Genomic DNA, 16,984 nt, shown 5'->3' on the forward strand with positions numbered 1-16,984 from the left:
TGACATCTGCTGCAGTCATAATTCAGCTGCTTCCTCTGATAAGCATGGTTTATGTTGGCAGTGTTCTGTTGTCATTCCAGGCTCAGCACTGTTCCCTTGTTAGCTGCCTGATAGCCAGGTCACTTGGTCCCCTCTGTGCTTTTCATGTGTCAAGACACACTGACACAAACGTGACATGCGAGAGGACTCAAGAGGATGGGAAACAGAATGGAAACTTCTAGGCCTGTGGGTGTTCCTCAGTGTAGAGCCTGGGGTGGATTAAATAGTCTGGCTGAGGGAGGTCCAGAGCACATTCTTCACCCATCTCTGGGAAGAAAACTTAGCAGTGTTGGGAGATGTCTTTAAACAATCCCATTACTCTTGAATGTACATGTGAGTTTCCTATAAGAAACCATTTCCTCCCTCTCCAAGCTTCAAAATGTCTGCTCTTTTCTTGGATGCAGCTAAACCTTTCTTTTCTCTCTGGCAGAACTATGTTCTGTGCAAGATGATCACTACAGATAACACAGGACAAAAGGAAATCCACAAGTCTCCTGTTGTTCTCCTCAGAGAGGAAAACATCCTCAGGTAGGCTCCAGCACCTGCAATGGGACTGCTCCCCTCTGCTCCTTGAGTAACCTGCACCAGGCTGACCCACATTACCTGAAGCCCCTGGTACAGCCCTGAGAGTGTCTGGCTGCAGCTCTCTCACTATCAAGGCTTCTGGTGTGTATGCACAGGGCACTGAACTGTGAAGGGCTGAGGAGTATTTTCTCTTTGACTGTAGGCTGCAAAAACTCCTGATTTAATGTTTACCAGCTGGGCTGCCAAGGTTTGCAGGATTGCAGCTTACACTGAACCATTTTGCTCTTTAGAATAATCTGTATTTTTTCCTGGCCATATTAGTGTCATTTCCTTCAATTCTCTGCTTCCTTCCACTGCCAAGATCCTCAGACTTGTCTTTTAAGTGTATCATCCTTGTTGTCAAAGTTGAACAGCCATTTGCAGTTCCAGCAGCTGTTTTTACTTTTTATAAAACTGTCTAGAACAAACGTCAATGCAGTTAGAAACAGCAAACTGCTTTTAAAGCAAGATTTGTTAAATTCTCATGATTTTCAGCAATCACCTCGACTAAGTCATATCATGTTCCCAATGCTATTTTTTCCTTTGTGTACATGCCTTGAATGATACTTAGAGCTATGCAAACTTCAGTTCAAGGAAGCAAACTATGATTTAGTAATGTAACACCTTTATTTTAAGAACAAGAGATGAATGACATCTTATATACACTAAGTAAATCACCAAAACAAACCAGGATTGTAAACTCTAGCACATTTCATTTCAGAGGTTACCTGTTCAAGTGCACAGACAGTTCAGAGGTCACTCTCACTTCTATCTATGGAGAACACCACATTGCAGTACCTCTCCATGACCTATCAAGACACACTCTTGGCATATTTGATATCAGCATCGGCGAGCACAAGAAATTACCACCTCAGGAACAGAAAGACCTGCAGAAAATGCTAAAGATGGCCCAAGCTGCCTGCTCAGAGATCCTGCAGAGGTTTCTAGAGGAAAGAGAACCAACACAAGTGCTGGGTATTGTGCATACAGATGTGAGATAGTTTTTGGGGTGAAATTAGGAATCTCAGTAAAACTATATTAAAAGTATCCTTCCTACAAGTATGGAAAGACAAATACAAATCCTTGGTATACATAAACTACTCCCGAGCAAGCCTCAGAGCTTAGCAGAGTGGAGTTAAACAGAACGGGCAGATTTTAACTCTGGCTCACAGGGTGCTTGGCGCTGAAATCAGAGGTGTGAAGCAGACACCTTGTTGCCCTCAGGGATCTAGCACAGTGACTGTCAGTCAGTAGTGTAAGTCCTCAGTAGCAGATGTTTCTGAGATGTTTCTGAGCAGCTTCTCGAGAGGTTTGTTTTTGATTGCAGAGGCAGAACGTGTGACAAATGTGAGGCACGCAGGGATTCTGTTCCACCGGTTCATGCTGCAGGATCTGCGTGAGTGTGTCCTGAAACTCGGTGCTGAGAGCTTTGATGGAATAAAGAGCTGGGCAGAACCCCCAGCTCTGGTATACGAGGTGCTTAAGGCTGTGCTGCTGCTTTTGCATCCAGACTGGAAGGGCTCAGAGGACACTGAGTGCTGGACTCACTGTAAAATGGTGAGAATTCAAATTCTTTAGAGTTTGCTTTCTATTATTCCCCCTCCAGGAAGACGCAGTGGAATTTGCCAAGGGGGAAATGGCAGTGAAATAATTAATTGCCTATAGATTTCCTATATGTTTCTCATGTATCTTTTATTCTGTAAGCTTTTCACAAACATCATAATCTTTTTGTTCTCTGCATTGCAGAAATTCGATGACAATTTGATTCAGGAGATTTATTGCTTTGATCCAACTGCTTCATCTGTGCAAGTTGAAGCAGAGCTGCTGCTGGACCTCATCACTGGTAAATATCATAAACTCATTGGGAGGTTACCAGGTACAGTTCAACAATGAAACTGTGTCAATGGCAACATTCAGCTGAATGCTTTTATGGGCCTTGCTTCAGAAATTAACTTTGATTTCACAACAGATTAAACAACAGGTAATGGGTCCTCAATATCAGCAGTGTTTTTTGGTCAATAGAAATCAACCTGTTAAATTTAGACTCAAAATGCACTGCCTTCGGGAAAGGGGAGCAGATCAGCTTTGAAACCTTCCAGAACAAGTGATCTTGTTGTAAAGCTCCCGATAAGCATGAAGAATGAGGGTTCTTTTGGCAAGCAGCATGTAAAGACATATGAAGAATGATAGTCCTTTTGGCAAGCGAGTCTGCTTCAGACCTCTGTGCCCTGCCCTGGGGACTGACCCATCTCCAAACAGGAACACACAGTGTGAGCCCTCCTCTTCATAAACACCATCTGCCAAGTGCTCAGTGTACTCACGGGCCATAGACAGGAGCTCTTTGTCAGTCTGTCTTTTACTCCTTTAATGAATGTGAGCTTTTTTGGTGCCAGAGCAGTCAAGAGGCTGTTATTATTATTTGTAATATCTCTGTAAGAGAAATTACTTGTTCTCTTTGAGATCTCTCTCTTTGTGATCTAATACCAGTCTGAGAGGCCTGTTAAAAGCCAAACGTGGACAAGAGTTATTGCTTTAGCTGGGGATATTTATCAACAGTACCCTGCCTGCTGATAAAGAGTAAACACTTGAGGCAGTGATAGTTCCTTTTCATGTGTTCTCCTCATATATATTAAACTAATTCACTGGAAAGAACAAAACAGGCCTAGAGCATCCAGTTTTCTGGCAGTTAGGGATGCTGATGTAATTAGATTAAAGAATGTAGCTTTGGAAACTGCAGATGTGCTAGGAGAGGTTGGTTTCCCAGGATGGAACCTATTCTGAGAGAGCAGTGTCAGATCAGGGGTGTGAATGCAGGTATAACTCACAGTTATGAGAATTTCTTTAAAATGAACATCAGGTAATGTCCATATAGCTGAAATATAAGTGTTGGTTTAGCACTAAAATATAGCAGTCCACCCACCACAAAAGAAGATAAATTATAGTGGAAAGTCAGCACTTGACAGGTCGCTGTCACAATATAGCTGTGGTTTTCAAAGCATCACCATTCCTGGAATTACTGGATTCAGGGTAAACTCTGCTGAGGGGATGACTTTCTGTTCTTGTGGTAACACTGCTCGTGGTTTTGACCTTTCCTGTTGTATTTCCAGCTGTTTTTTTGTTCCAGGTTTCCCTCAAGCACCAGAGTGGCAGCAGTTGTCTGTTCCAGCCCAATACCTGTACCAGTGGCTTCAAACCTGCCTGGCACTCGTGGAGATCACAAAGACCCAACACACTGAACAAAACCATCCTTAGCCCCTTTTGGAATCTACTGTGCCTCCAATTAAATCTCTTAATTTCTCATCTAACCCTTGTGATTCTGGTGTTTCACATCTTTTATTAAATTAACTGTTGATTTTTTATTTTTTATGCATAGGCACTAGTATTTGTTGTTAAAATGGCTTAAATCTGTTAGGGATTATTAGTTAAGATGATAGGGAGTCTGTTAAGGATTACCAAGAAAAAGCAATAAAAACATTAAAGGGAAGAATTTTGCCAGCATAGCTACCAAATTTTAAAGGCTTAATAAAAGTTTTATGGGTTTTTAAATTAATTCTGGTGGGAAAACAAGAAGAAGGGACATCTTTATGGGTCCCAAGTTACAAGGCTCATAAATGATACAGCATTAATTTTCAAGGTTCAGTCTCCTTAAAGGACCTTTTAGGAATAATTTTAAATAAACCTTGTTAATCAGCATTTTGTAACGTTCTTCTGAACACGTTGCAGAAAAGCCTAACACTATTAATAAAACACAAAACGCTTTCTTATTGGGATAAAGCTTGAGATTACAGCAACTGCACTGTCTACAGTGAGATTTAATCTTTCCAATAACGTCCCTTTTGGCAGAATCACTTTTTTAATAACATTTTGGGAAATTAAACTCCTCTTTCAGTCTTTAGCGGGAAACAAGCGACAGGTCTGTGATGGGGGGTGGGGGGGAGGAACCAGCGCGGCTCCTCAGCCTCGGCCCCAGAGCGTCTCGGGGGCTTTTCCCCCTCAGGGCTTCTCCCTCCTCAGAGCCTTTCCCGCCGCTGCCCTCAGGCGCCCCCAGCTCCCTCAGGCAGCGCCCGCCATCTCCCTTCCCTGATCAGCACTTTCGCCCCTCCACAACGAACGGTTAAAAAAAATCCCCCGCCGCCTCCAGCCCCTTCCGCCGGCTCTCCGCTTCCCTCCCGGAGCGGGACCGCGGCGCGGTGCCGTGAGGGTCGCCGGGGCGGGCGGGGAAAGTGCGTGGGGAGGACTCGGCCGTGAGGAATCTGCGGCCGCGGAACGGCAGCAGCTGCGCGGGGGAGGCGGCCCGACAAGATGGCGGCGCTGGGCAAGCAGTGAGTGCCGGCAGGGCCGGGGCGGGCGGGCCCCGCTCAGCCGGGCTGGGGGCAGCGCTCGGGGGGATTCGGGGCCGGCGCTGAGGGCAGGGGCGAGCGCTGGAAAACTCTTGCCCAGGGACTCGCTTGTCCCAGGTGTCCGCCCTGAGGCCTCGCTATGTTGGTCTGACTTCAAAACTGTGTTTATTAAAAACAAGCAGAACTCGAGTAGCGGTCAGGCGCTTGAGGGTGTGGGGGTGTTGCCCGGGGGTGTTTTTCACTCTTACGCAGGAGAATTTCCTCAGTGTTCCCTCACAACTCCCACCCTCGGGCACAGCCGGGGCTGCTGCTCGGCCTCCGCGGCCGGGTCAGACGGAGCTGAGGGCGGGCTCAGGGAAGCAAACAGCGCTCACAGAAATTGTGTGGTACCCCAGAATATCGGGGTGTACCCATGTGTGGTACCCCAGAATGTTGGGGTGTACCCATGTGTGGTACAGAATGAGGGGGTGTTCCATTCGGTTCAGCCATACACCCTGTGGCGAGCTATTGATTCAGTGATGGACTCAGGGAAAGGCAGCTTTACCCAGTGTATGTTCCTGTGAATCGGGCGAGAAACCCCCGATTTAGAGGTTGCTCAGCACCCAAAGGAAGTGGTTTTAGCACAGAGATGGACTTTGTCAGCAGAAGGGTTGTTTGTGTGTGGTTAATTAATTGCAGCGTGACACAATCTGACTGTAAATCTTGTCCTTTGCCATAGCACCTGTGGTTACCTTGCCAGCAAAACATGAAATTACAGCACTGCAAACATAGGCATGGAACAGTGCTTGGTATAGACTAAAACTAAATCCCTTCAGATTAAACAGTAATTTCTTACTTCTCTGAGAAAGAAAAGTAATTACTTGGAGAACTCTGGACAGGAGAGATTTGTATCCTAATAAGACAATCATTGCATCCAGAAACTTTGCATGGCAAAAAACAGCAGTAGCTCTGGGAGAAGCTGTCCAGTGTGCTCTGCTGCAAAGGCTGCTCGCATATAACTTCCATACATTATGTTGATGCTGATCTTTTACTTCTCAAATGATAAATGTCAGATTTTTGGTTTGTTGCTATGTTGTAAGTGATGCTTAAGGTATTTTTTTTTTCTCTCTAGATATGGGCTTATTATGCCCAAAAAGTTGCCCCAGAAAAATCTTGCTTCAAAGAAGCTCTCGGTGTTTGCAGATGAGTCAGATGAAGAGGTCAGTTCAACAATTTTCTTCTGAAATTTGCCCTGTATTCTGCAAATTTATTTGTGTCCAACCCTTAATGGCTGCATCAGGTTTTGGCAGTCATTAGGATATGTGTCATCATTTTGGATTTGAGTGTGAAATATGATCTGTATTTTCTTTAGTACACATTACATGGAAGTGATGATTTTTTGTTACTTTCTGTCAACTCTTCCAGAAATTCAGCACAGGTGACAGTCTGTTTGCCAGAGTTAACTGTAGCTTGTAAAGAGATTTGTTGACTGTCACTGGTGAATGCCTGCAAATAGAAAGACCAGTAATAATCAACAGGTCTCACTCAAATACTAAGTGTGGTAGTTATATGTGTTTTATCCTTGAGCTCATTCCCCCCAAATTTGATGAAATTGATTTTATGGTGTTCATACAGGGAACAAAAGCAAAGCTGTACAACCCAAAAGTTCTACAGCAAGAGAAGGTGTATGATATTGTGTGAGAGTGTTCTTTTCTACAATCTTTAATTTTTAATTTCTTTTAAAGTATTAGATTCAAAATACTGCCTGTACCTGCCCCAGCAGAGGGCACTGTGTGCTGTGTAAATCCCACCTGGATGTGCTGCTGGAAGCAGGGGAAGTGCCCAGGCCAGGCTGGGATATGGGCTGGGGCACTTACAGAACCCTGTGCTACAAACACATTCTTTCCTCCCTAGAGCTTCACTCCATGCTTGCTCTTTTGTGTGGTCGAGAAAAACAACGCTAATAAAGCATCAAATAATTTTGGTCGGTTTCTGACTCACCAAAATATTTACTCTTAAAATCTGTTTTTATTTTAATGAACTAGCAGTTGTTAATTTTATGCCACAGAAGGCCTGAATTTAGCAATTCCCAGCCTGTGTGTACCTGGTTCCATTAGAAAATCTGGAATGTTGCTGTTGAAGGTGTCTGAGCTCATGATTTACAGGGCAGAAAAGGGCTGAGGACCTTTCTAGTGATGTCCACATCTCTGTGTCTTTGTCCTGTAGCTACACCTGAGTTACCCAGCTGAGCTCTCCCTGCCCCAGCTCCCTTTGGCTCTGGTGCTTTGTAAAGGAACTGCACAACTCCACAGGTGGGAGTTGGTGCCCTCACAGCTCAGCACCAGCCACCCAGGAACTCAGGAATATCAGGCATGGTGTTATCTCAGTTCTGCTGAAAAAGCAGCACTGATCCCAGAGGGAAACAGCCAGGCCTGGCTGTGCCTGCACCCCTTCATTTCCTTTTGACCAGTGTTTTTATTGATGGTCAGACAGGTGAAACAGCAAGTGTGCATGTTCACTGTGCAGAGGACACCTGAGAGCAGGAAGGAGAGGACAGTGAGTTAGCAAAGACAGCTCAAAAGCCTGATTTCCAAGAAGGGCCTGGGTGAAGTGAGGCTTTTTAATCTAAAGGAAATTCAGGGAAAAGGCAGAGAGGAGAACAAGGTGTCCTCCAGCTCCGTGCTGAAAACATGAAGCTGCCTCAGTGCAGCTTACAGGACACAAATGTGTTTTAAATCCCATCTCTTCCCTCACTTAGCTGTGATCCTCAGAGGTGCATCCCTGTAAGGAGAGGCTTTCCTTTAGGTTCACCTGCTGGAGGTGCTAATGGAGCACTTCCCCTCTCAGATGGGGTTTGGTGTCTTTCTCTTCATTCAGGATCTGACCCCACATTTTCCAGATCCCAGGAATAAACTTCATTTCATCTGCTGTCATTAAATGTTGTGTGGTAGGTTTGGGAACCTCCCTAAGGGATGTCTTGTATTTTTTCACTTCTTCATTTTTTTCTTAATATCTGAACATTGAAGCAAAAGAATGAATGTTAGTACTTCTAGTAAAAATAATAGATGATGCTGTCTGCCAGCTTTTAGCTAAACATCTCAAGTATCCTCCCTTTCAGAAAAACTGACAGATTCACTGTCAAAGTCTGTTATAAAACCTCTTAAAAGTTGTTGTGCTCATCAGTATGGTACATACCCAGCAAAAAGTAATAATCTCATAACTGCCTTTATCAAAGAAGATTGTTTTTTTAAAAAAATCAGAATTACTTTATTAGTTCAGTAATGATTTCAGAGCTTTTCAAGATAAGGAGCAGCATCTGGGAGGGGTTTCATTTCCTGTCTGCTACTTTATCAGTCAGAACTACATCTCAAATGTCTGGAGATTATGTATTTTTAACTGAACTCTAATAAAGTTTGTGCTGGGAAATCTGCAAACCTGACTTGTCTGTGATTATATATTAGATACCAAACTTCTGCTCCATTTTTTTTAACGTTACTATGCATTTTTCACTCAGATTTTGCCTCTACTCTTGCTGAAGGAATTTGGATTTTTTTTTCCTTGTGGTTAAGTGCAATAATGGCTGTTAGTTGCTGGTCTTTGTGTTAATTCATAAGAAACAGAGCATCTGGGATGGGAATTTTCTGGAAATACAGTGTTGAATGGGAAAAGTTGGCTTGTCAGTCTGTGTGGTGTTCATTGTTCCTTTTTGTCTTTGGAGTTTAATTGAAATTATCTCTGTGGTGCAGCAAATAAAATTTCTGGTTTGTGGTTGCACCAGAATTACCCAGTGTATGTTCCTGTACTGTACCAGTCTTTCAAAACTGATTTGTTAATAAGGGATGAAAAAAATAACTGCAAATAGACCTCAGTAGGTGCTAAATTTGGGAGGGAAATTGTGGAGCCAGTGTGAACAGTTCTGTGAATGTATCAGCTGGATTTGGTGGGTTTTTAGTGACCACCTACAAGATAAATTGAGTGTTTAAGCAGGCAGAAGCTGAAAATAAGCAGGAAATTCTGTCTTGCAGGCTCAGATTTTTGATTTTGCTAATGGATATTCCTTTGCAACTTTTCAAAGGAAAATTCTGACTAAAAGGATTTGCTGAGTAATTGATGTTGGTGCTGACCAGAGTTTTTGCAACAGTTTGCATGCAAAATAAGACTGGGTAAAGGGGTTCCTAGAAAAGAGTTTTCTGAGAAGGAGAAAGTGGAAAAAAGAAGATGATGTATGTAAAATCAAGAATAATTCAGAGAAGTGAGGTGATGTTGCCATTTCTCATAACATGAACGCTGGGTTGTGTTATGGAATCACCAGGTAACTGGTTTAATATAAACAAAAGGACATTTTGTAGTTAAGGTGTGGAACCCCTTGCCACAGGATGCTGTGGCATGGCCAGAAATAGAAATGGATTGAGAAATGGATTAGTCAAATTAAGGGATGCTCTTTTTTGTCAGACAATGGTTCAGGTGCGTCCTACAGTTCAGGAACTCCTTGGTGTGGTTTCTGGAAACCAGGATGGAGTGCTGAGGAAAGCTAATTCTGTGTACCTGACTTGTTTTTCATGTTCATTCTCTTGATCTTCTACTAGTAGCCATGGCTCATACTGTCTGTGAATTGAGAGGAATCTGTTGCCTGATGTGATTTTTGTTTTTAACTCCATGAAGGCTGGAGTCTCATGTGCAGGTTGTGCTTGCATTGTACAGTTCTCTGTGAGGGCAGGCCATAAGGATTCACACCTAAATCCATGTACATGAGGGTGTAAGTGGCTCATTTTAGAGTGAGAAGGAGCTAAAAAATTGAGAGAACCTTGAGAAATGTTAGCAGATTGGTGCAATTCTTTGTTTGATTGTTTTAATAACTTTCAGTTGTGTACAAGCTGTCTCCCATGGTCTGGTAGCAGTGCTGGACTGGAGAGCCTCATTTCTCAGAGTTCCTTGATTTGCATGGATTCTGTGTCCTTTCACAGCATAGGGTTAAAATGTTTCCTCCTTTCAGAAAATATTGAACTATAAGCTTTGTGCTCCAGAAGAATAGCTTGACTAGAGGGAGGGAAAAAGTATGAGACAGATTGCTGAGCTTACAGGGCCTTTAATAAATGGGCAGTTGATAAGTAAAACAATACAAAAGGACAGGAAGTTCTCATCTGTCAGAGCTCAGAGCACAACAGGAAATTGTCCACCATAAACCATTGGGGAAGGTGTTTGTTTTCTGTAAACTTACTGCCAGTCTGGAGAAATGGCAGATGGGCTTCTTTACCATCATGTGTCCAATAATGAGGATTATGTATTATGTTAGTGTTTACCTAATCTTTGTAGATCAGTGCATTTATTACATGTAGACAGACAAGGAAAACATTCTAAGCAGCGTTTCAGATATTTTGGTGGAATAGAGCTTATTCTGTAAATGTAACTGCAGAATCTGTTGTGTTTTTCACTGAGCCCCTGCTTTCTGGAATAGTGCAGGGGAGATTCTTCACTGCTGAGGGACCTTTTGGTTAAACCAGTATAAGAGTTTCCCACAGAGGAAACCTTCAGGGTGACCCTCAGGGTGTCAAACAAAGGAGCATCTTCTTTCTCAAGAACCTGGAGGAAATGGAGGTTTTCTGTGTAATGCTGATGTGTGCTCTATGCTAGTTTAAAATGGCTGTTTATGGTTCATACTGACTCATTTATGGCCTTTTCAAAAGATGCTGTGTGTTATAAAATTAACTACAGCATTGTAAATTATTTCTGAACATTAGTTCTTCAGAACTTCAGAGTTCTTCAGTGTGGAAAGCAGAGGTAAACATGAGATGAATGAAGCCAGAATTCTTGTAGGTTTTAAACTAAATAATCCATTATCTACTTCCCCCAGTCAACTAACCAACCAACCAGCCACATAAATAAATAAATGACTGTATCCAATTCTAGTCCAAATAATCAGCAACTACAAATTACAGAATCTCTTTGCCTTTTTTAAATGTGACACAAAGCATGTATTAGTCAAAGTTGCAAAACTTGGGAAGTTGCCAAAATGCAAAAGGATTTTTCCTTCCTATTTCTGCTTTTTAAGATTAAGAGATATTTAATTACATAAGCAAGGATACAAGTCCTGCCATTATAGTGGATCTGTTTAATAAACATTATCTATTATCTATTGGTTGAGAAAAGATAGATATGTAGTTTAGGTCAAAACTAATTAAAAGCAAAAAAGTAAATAAAATGCTAAGCATTTTTGTTAGACAGTATGATTAGAAAACATTTTCAATAGGGATCTGTTTCTTCTTAGGAAAGATTAGAATGGCTATTTTGTAGCATGCTTATCTTGAGAAATGAAACAGTAACACTTGAAGTACATGCTGTTTAGCTGTGTTCTTATTTCTGAAAATACACAACTAATGATACAAATGAGACTTGAAATAAACACCAAATCCTTGCAGAATTTTTTATTTAACTATGAATACAGTTTTTCTTTTTTCATGTGATTGTCAGTATCTCTGCTTGCTACTGCTACATCTCTGATGGACATGCAGGAAGAATTCAATATTTTCTGTATCACGCCTGTCTGTAATTGGTTGTTTGTTAGAGTGGTAGAAAGAGAACCTGTGTTAATGTAATTAATTTTGTTTCTGCAATGTGTGCTTCCTACAGCCAACTGTTGGGGAAAGTCTTCAAAAAGAGGCATTGAAAAAGCAAGCAATGAAACAGGTAAGGGACTATTTTTAATTTATTTCCAATGTTCTGATGGGTGAGTTTATACTATAGATCTGTTTAAATTATAATATAGGAATCAACTATTTGAAAATAGTAAAGATTTCATTATTATTATTTTGATATATTTTCTTCTCCTCCTCCCTGTTTTTGTTTTAGACTAAACTGGAGATTCAGAAGGCTTTAGAAGAAGATGCTACAGTGTATGAATATGACAGTATTTATGATGAAATGCAGCAGAAGAAGAAAGAAAGCAGTGCCAAATTGCTAGCTGGAAACGATGACAAAAAGGTCAGTACCTAAGGATGTATCCTGTCTGTTCGACTTTGTCTGCTTGGGGTAACGTGAGTGGTTACTTTGTAAGCTTCAAAGCATTGCTGGATTATCCTGGCGAGTGATGCTTTCATTGTTACTTATTCCAGTTCATTTCAAGGCTCTTGTAAGGTTCTGGATCAAAGGAAGCCTCCCAGTCCTTAAAAGAAGGGCAAGGCTGTTACAGTTAGGAAGACAGAGGGATGAAAAATCAAAAAAACCCACAACATTTGTTTTCATTAGGAGTAAAAATCCTCCTAGTCAAAGGTGGGATGACTTTTGAATGAATACAGCAGCCTCTCTTGGTACTGGGAAACCTGCTGTGTTAGGGGTCTGAGAGGAATGGCAGTTTGTTTTGGATATCTGTCAGAGGGAGAATATTAGAGCAGCTCCTGACAGTTTTCTTCCATTACCAACTTAATTCAACATCTCCATCAATCCCAATTTGTGTTTTCTCAGCCACCACAATTACCTCTCAGCATGGTAACTCTTTTCCCTTCTACCTCAGCCCAGATACATCCACAATATCCTCAAAGCTGCTGAGATTAGGAAGAAGGAACAAGAAAGACGAATGGAAAGAAAAATTCAGAAAGAGCGTGAAATGGAAGGAGGAGAGTTTGCACACAAAGAGGCTTTTGTGACTTCAGCCTATAAGAAGAAGCTGCAAGAAAGAGCTGAGGAGGAGGAGAGGGAAAGAAGAGAATCAGCTCTCGAGGGTGAGATTCATAGTGAAGTAATTGTTCTGAAAAAGAAGTAGGGCCTTGTACATGATGTACAATATATTCCTCTGGTGGTCTCTGTGTGAGAGTTGATAATTAAAATCAAAGAGAACCAGATTAGCAGATCCTGAATCAGATCAACCTTGGTCTGTTACTTTCCTTTGTATGTGTTACACATGGAACAGAGGAAGCTCCTCTGTTTGGGTGTCAGTTCTGTTTGGGTTGGTGATTTATTTTTTGAGGGAGCGTCAGTTTTTGCAGGAAGATTCATAAGCCTGGGGTACAGAGATGTTTCCAGTCCTTACCTCAGACATTCTGGTCAGCATCAGGAGTAGGTGTGAAGCACAGGATGTAGGATCATTAGCTAGATTGGGCTGGAGTGGATCTCTGAAGGTCACCTGTTCCAGCTGTCTGCTCCAAGCTTGGTCTGCTGTGAGACCAGATCAGGTTACTCTGAGCTTTTTCCAATTTGAATTTGAAAACCCCCAGGATGGAAATTGCAGTTGTGAGTTGTGTGTGACGAGTATTTGTGATACAGTAAATCCAACCTCCCTTTCTGTCTCTCAGCATACCTGGATGTGACCAAACAGAGGGATCTCAGTGGATTCTACAGACATCTTTTAAACCAGCGTGTGGGGGAAGAAGAGATGCCAAAATGCAGCTTCCGTGAAGCCAGGTAGGATGTGTTTCCAGCAGGGTTACAGGTATGAAGACCAGTACTGGCTGTTTGTGATTCTGTATTCACTGGAAGATTAGACAGAGCACTAAAACTGTGGTAAGGTAAACTGGTAATTTTACAGCTGATTACTGAATTATTTGGTAAATAACTAATGAACATCATCAGTGACACAGAAATGAAACAAGCAGGACAAGGATGCTGTCTGAAAGGTATCAAGAGGACAGTTATGATTGTAATCCTGCTTGTTATTATTCTAACCTACATTTTGTTTGGTTTACATAGTATTTAGCAATCTGTATAAGTTACACATTTTGAATCATGAGGAAGACAAGAGGTAAAATAGTGAGCATAGTAGTCAGTTATAGGAAATTAATATGCTATGAATTTCCTGTAAAGAATGTTCTCTTCACTTTGTACTTACTCCACATTTAGTTGCATAAAAACTACATTGAGTGTTGATACTGTGGTAAAAGGAAATGAGTCAAATATACAGGAAATCCAGTGGGAGTATTTTGAAATCTGAATATGTGAACATTCCAAAGCAATGTAATGAGATGAGACTGAATTATTTAGGTGTTTAACATGGTAACATTCTGCCCTGTGGATAAATGTGATGAAGGGGATATTTTTTGTATGCAGCAATTGATCATTTGAGACAATTAACTCAGGTTAAACCGTGGTTGATAGAGGCTTAAAGCATGGATGTCACTAGTTAAGTGTTTGCTATCACAAATAAAATGCAGCTTTCATCAAGAGATTGTATTGTTAGAACGTAAATTAAGGAAATTTCCTTTAGTGGCACATACAATTAATTCAGAGGAAACAAATTGTCCTGTAGATGGTGTTTCCAGCAAGGCTTTCAAGTAAACTCAGGTGTATATTTTAATTTCATTCTTATTCACGGTGATACAGCAGGATACAGAGAGAAAACAGCTCCATTTTTAGATCTCAGAAGTGTCCCTAAAGTGAGCCCCACCTTTGAGTTGGATTACTAAGTAAATTACCAAACTTTTCAGTGTAGTTTTTAGTTGCTGTTGATAGGCTGTCCATGCCTTCAAGCACTCAGCAGACACAGAATGTCACTGGTGGTGTGCTGACTCATGAGAGAGCCCCACAGGCTGTTCCTGGAGCTCTGTGGTTAAATGGAAGAGTCGTGGTTTGTGTGAGGGAACATGGATTTCCTCATCAGCCAGAGGAGAATGGCAAAGCATAACCCCCTCAGCATTTTGAGTCAGCATTTTGCATGTAAGAACATTTGAGCTGTACAAAGTTACTAATTTCTGTCCAGCCACAAGTGAGATCTTCAGAAATACTGGATCAAACAAAACCACGTTCCTCTCTCTGTCCACAAAACACACAACCTGCTTCTTCTCTGGATAATTATTTGATGTGAATAGAAGACCAAACATGTAGGAAAACCTGTAACTTGCCAGCAGGCTTACACAGGAACACAAGTTAATGTTTTTTCCTTAGATGGAGGCTGCACATACTTTACCATTGTCAAACTCTTTTAGATAAATTCCTCAGCTCACATTCACAGAGTGAGACAGATATGGACACTTTGTGCTGGAATCCTGGAACTTGAGCCACAGACAGATTTGCTTTCTTAGACTTTTCAGCAGCATCTTTTGCCTAAGTCCTGACCAGGAGTCACTTTGTAGGAAAGTCCAAGATTTCAGGCTTTTTAATGCTGTTATTCTTTTCTAATGTAAAAAATGTAGGATAAAGGAAGAAAAACCTGACACTGAGGAAGAACCCAATGAAAGGAGCAAAAGCCCTTCAGAAAGACAAAGAGTGAAGCCCTCTAAGAAAGAAAATGATCCAGATGCTGATACCGACCTAGGAACTGATAGTAGTGATGATGACAAGAGACACAAGCACAGTAAAGTAAATTTGAAAAAGAAGAAAAGAAGGGAGGACTCTGTGAGCAGTGAAGAGGAGGTGAAACATCACAAAAGCCAGAGGCATTCCAGGTCACCAAGCTCATCCAGTGTGGAGGAAGAACCACGCACCAAAGCCCAAACAAGTCACCAGAGGGGAGAGAGCAGGCCAAGCAAAAGGGGAAGTGATGAACAGTACAGGGAAAAGGATTATGAGAGAAGCAGGACCCATGAAAAGGATCACCAGAGGGAAAGGGAAGAGCGGTACAGGCATGGGGATCACACTAATAGAGATCACCACAGGAGGAGGGAAGATCAAGATGATAAACAAAGGGGGAAGGAAAGAAAAGAGAGGGAGGGGCATGGCAGAGAATGGAGGAGGGCAAAGGACAGAGAGGAGAAGGGCTCAGAGAAGGAACGAGAGAAAGAAAGAACCAGAAATGATAAAGATAGATATAATGACAGAGAGAAGGAGAGAGGAGAGAAATACAGAGAAAGGGAAGATCATGCAAAGGAAAGGAGAGAGAAGTATGGCAGTGAGGAAAAGAAATACAGAGAGAGGAGAGAAGGTACTCCTACATCTTTGGAAAAAGATGGAGAGAGTGATCTGGGAAAAGGGAGAAAAGGAAAAGACAGAGAGGTGGATGAGAAGGGAAGCTCCAGCTCCGGAATGTCTGAGCAGAAACGTAAAGCTGGAGAAGAAGGGGAGAAGGATGAAAAGGAACAAGCACAGAAAGCCCCTGAGACCCTGAGCAAATTTGCCAAAAGGAGCAACGAGGAGACGGTGATGTCGGCACGGGACCGGTACCTGGCCCGGCAGATGGCCCGGGTCAGCAGCAAACCCTACATCGAGAAGGAGGAGGATTGATTGATGGCCCTGGGCTGGGCACAAACACCTGGGCTGGCAGCCAGGAGCAAAGGCCACTGCTGTGCAGATCCTTGTACAGAAAAGGTTATCCCACCTATTATTCTTGGCTTTCCTTTGAGAAGTTGTGTGTCCCTTAAGAGAACAGCTTTTGGGATGGATCAGTGGGTCTCTTGACACACACTCTTAGTCTGTGTGTGCAGGTGAAATGTTGAATGTGGCTGGCTGTCCACCCTGCCCTTCAGTAGCGTGTCCTTGGTACATGAAGATTTTGGACAGACCTGGGAGTGTTAAACAGTGTAAGGTGAGATTGCATCCCCCTGATCCTTTCAGCAGCCAAAACAGTGTGCTTTGCTGAAACAAAGGTGTTCTCAGCCCTTAGGAGGGCTCACTGCCCACTGCTGCTCTCAAAAATGGGGAGCAAACCTGTAAAAGTGGGTGAAAAAGCAAGAAAACCAGCCTGAGTAATGATCTAGGAGATTTCTGTATGTAGAGTGGAGTTCTGTAAGATATATGCATATTGAGGTATGAATTTTGTATTATGTGTGGGTTTTGGTCCGGGGACCTGATGTACAGAAGCAGTTAATAAAGTGTAAGATACATATTGGATCAAATGTATGGGTCTTTTTTTGTGTGTACATTATTTTACTGCATATTTTTTGCATGGAATAAGGTAGATGAGTCTGTTTTCATGTATTACAGTTGTATCAGTTTGTTAAGTGATATTTTAGATTGGTCATATGAACCTTCTGTTCAAAGGTTGATATTCAAGAATAAAATTATCTTCCAACTAGGTAAGTAGGATGTCTGACAGTGGTCATAGCTTTTAGAATACATTTTCAACACTTTTATAATTATTTCTTTGTTTTGTTGTAAGCTTATCACTTTTATGCTAGAGTAAGTTGTACTTCTATATTTAG

General features: G+C 41.9%; 2 protein-coding genes across 2 annotated transcripts in view; both read left to right on the top strand.

The window, feature by feature from the left end:
- Nucleotides 1-3,908, top strand: part of EFCAB5 (EF-hand calcium binding domain 5) — a 31,636-nt gene extending 27,728 nt beyond the window's left edge. Inside the window, exons 15-19 of the mRNA XM_059487078.1 lie at nt 470-567; nt 1,325-1,578; nt 1,931-2,160; nt 2,350-2,446; nt 3,728-3,908. Of these exons, the coding sequence (XP_059343061.1) occupies nt 470-567; nt 1,325-1,578; nt 1,931-2,160; nt 2,350-2,446; nt 3,728-3,855 (807 nt within the window). The 3' untranslated portion in view covers nt 3,856-3,908. The remainder of the gene's footprint in view (nt 1-469; nt 568-1,324; nt 1,579-1,930; nt 2,161-2,349; nt 2,447-3,727) is intronic.
- A 983-nt stretch (nt 3,909-4,891) lies between these two features.
- Nucleotides 4,892-16,678, top strand: NSRP1 (nuclear speckle splicing regulatory protein 1). The gene is made up of 7 exons (XM_059487135.1): nt 4,892-4,925; nt 6,055-6,142; nt 11,550-11,606; nt 11,769-11,900; nt 12,430-12,637; nt 13,208-13,316; nt 15,041-16,678. Exons 1-7 carry the CDS (start codon nt 4,906-4,908, stop codon nt 16,065-16,067), a joined length of 1,641 nt encoding a protein of 546 aa, XP_059343118.1. The 5' UTR covers nt 4,892-4,905; the 3' UTR covers nt 16,068-16,678.
- Nucleotides 16,679-16,984: the final 306 nt, after the last annotated feature.

This window comes from Ammospiza nelsoni, chromosome 21 (assembly GCF_027579445.1).
Source record: "Ammospiza nelsoni isolate bAmmNel1 chromosome 21, bAmmNel1.pri, whole genome shotgun sequence".
NCBI classification, from domain to species: domain Eukaryota; kingdom Metazoa; phylum Chordata; class Aves; order Passeriformes; family Passerellidae; genus Ammospiza; species Ammospiza nelsoni.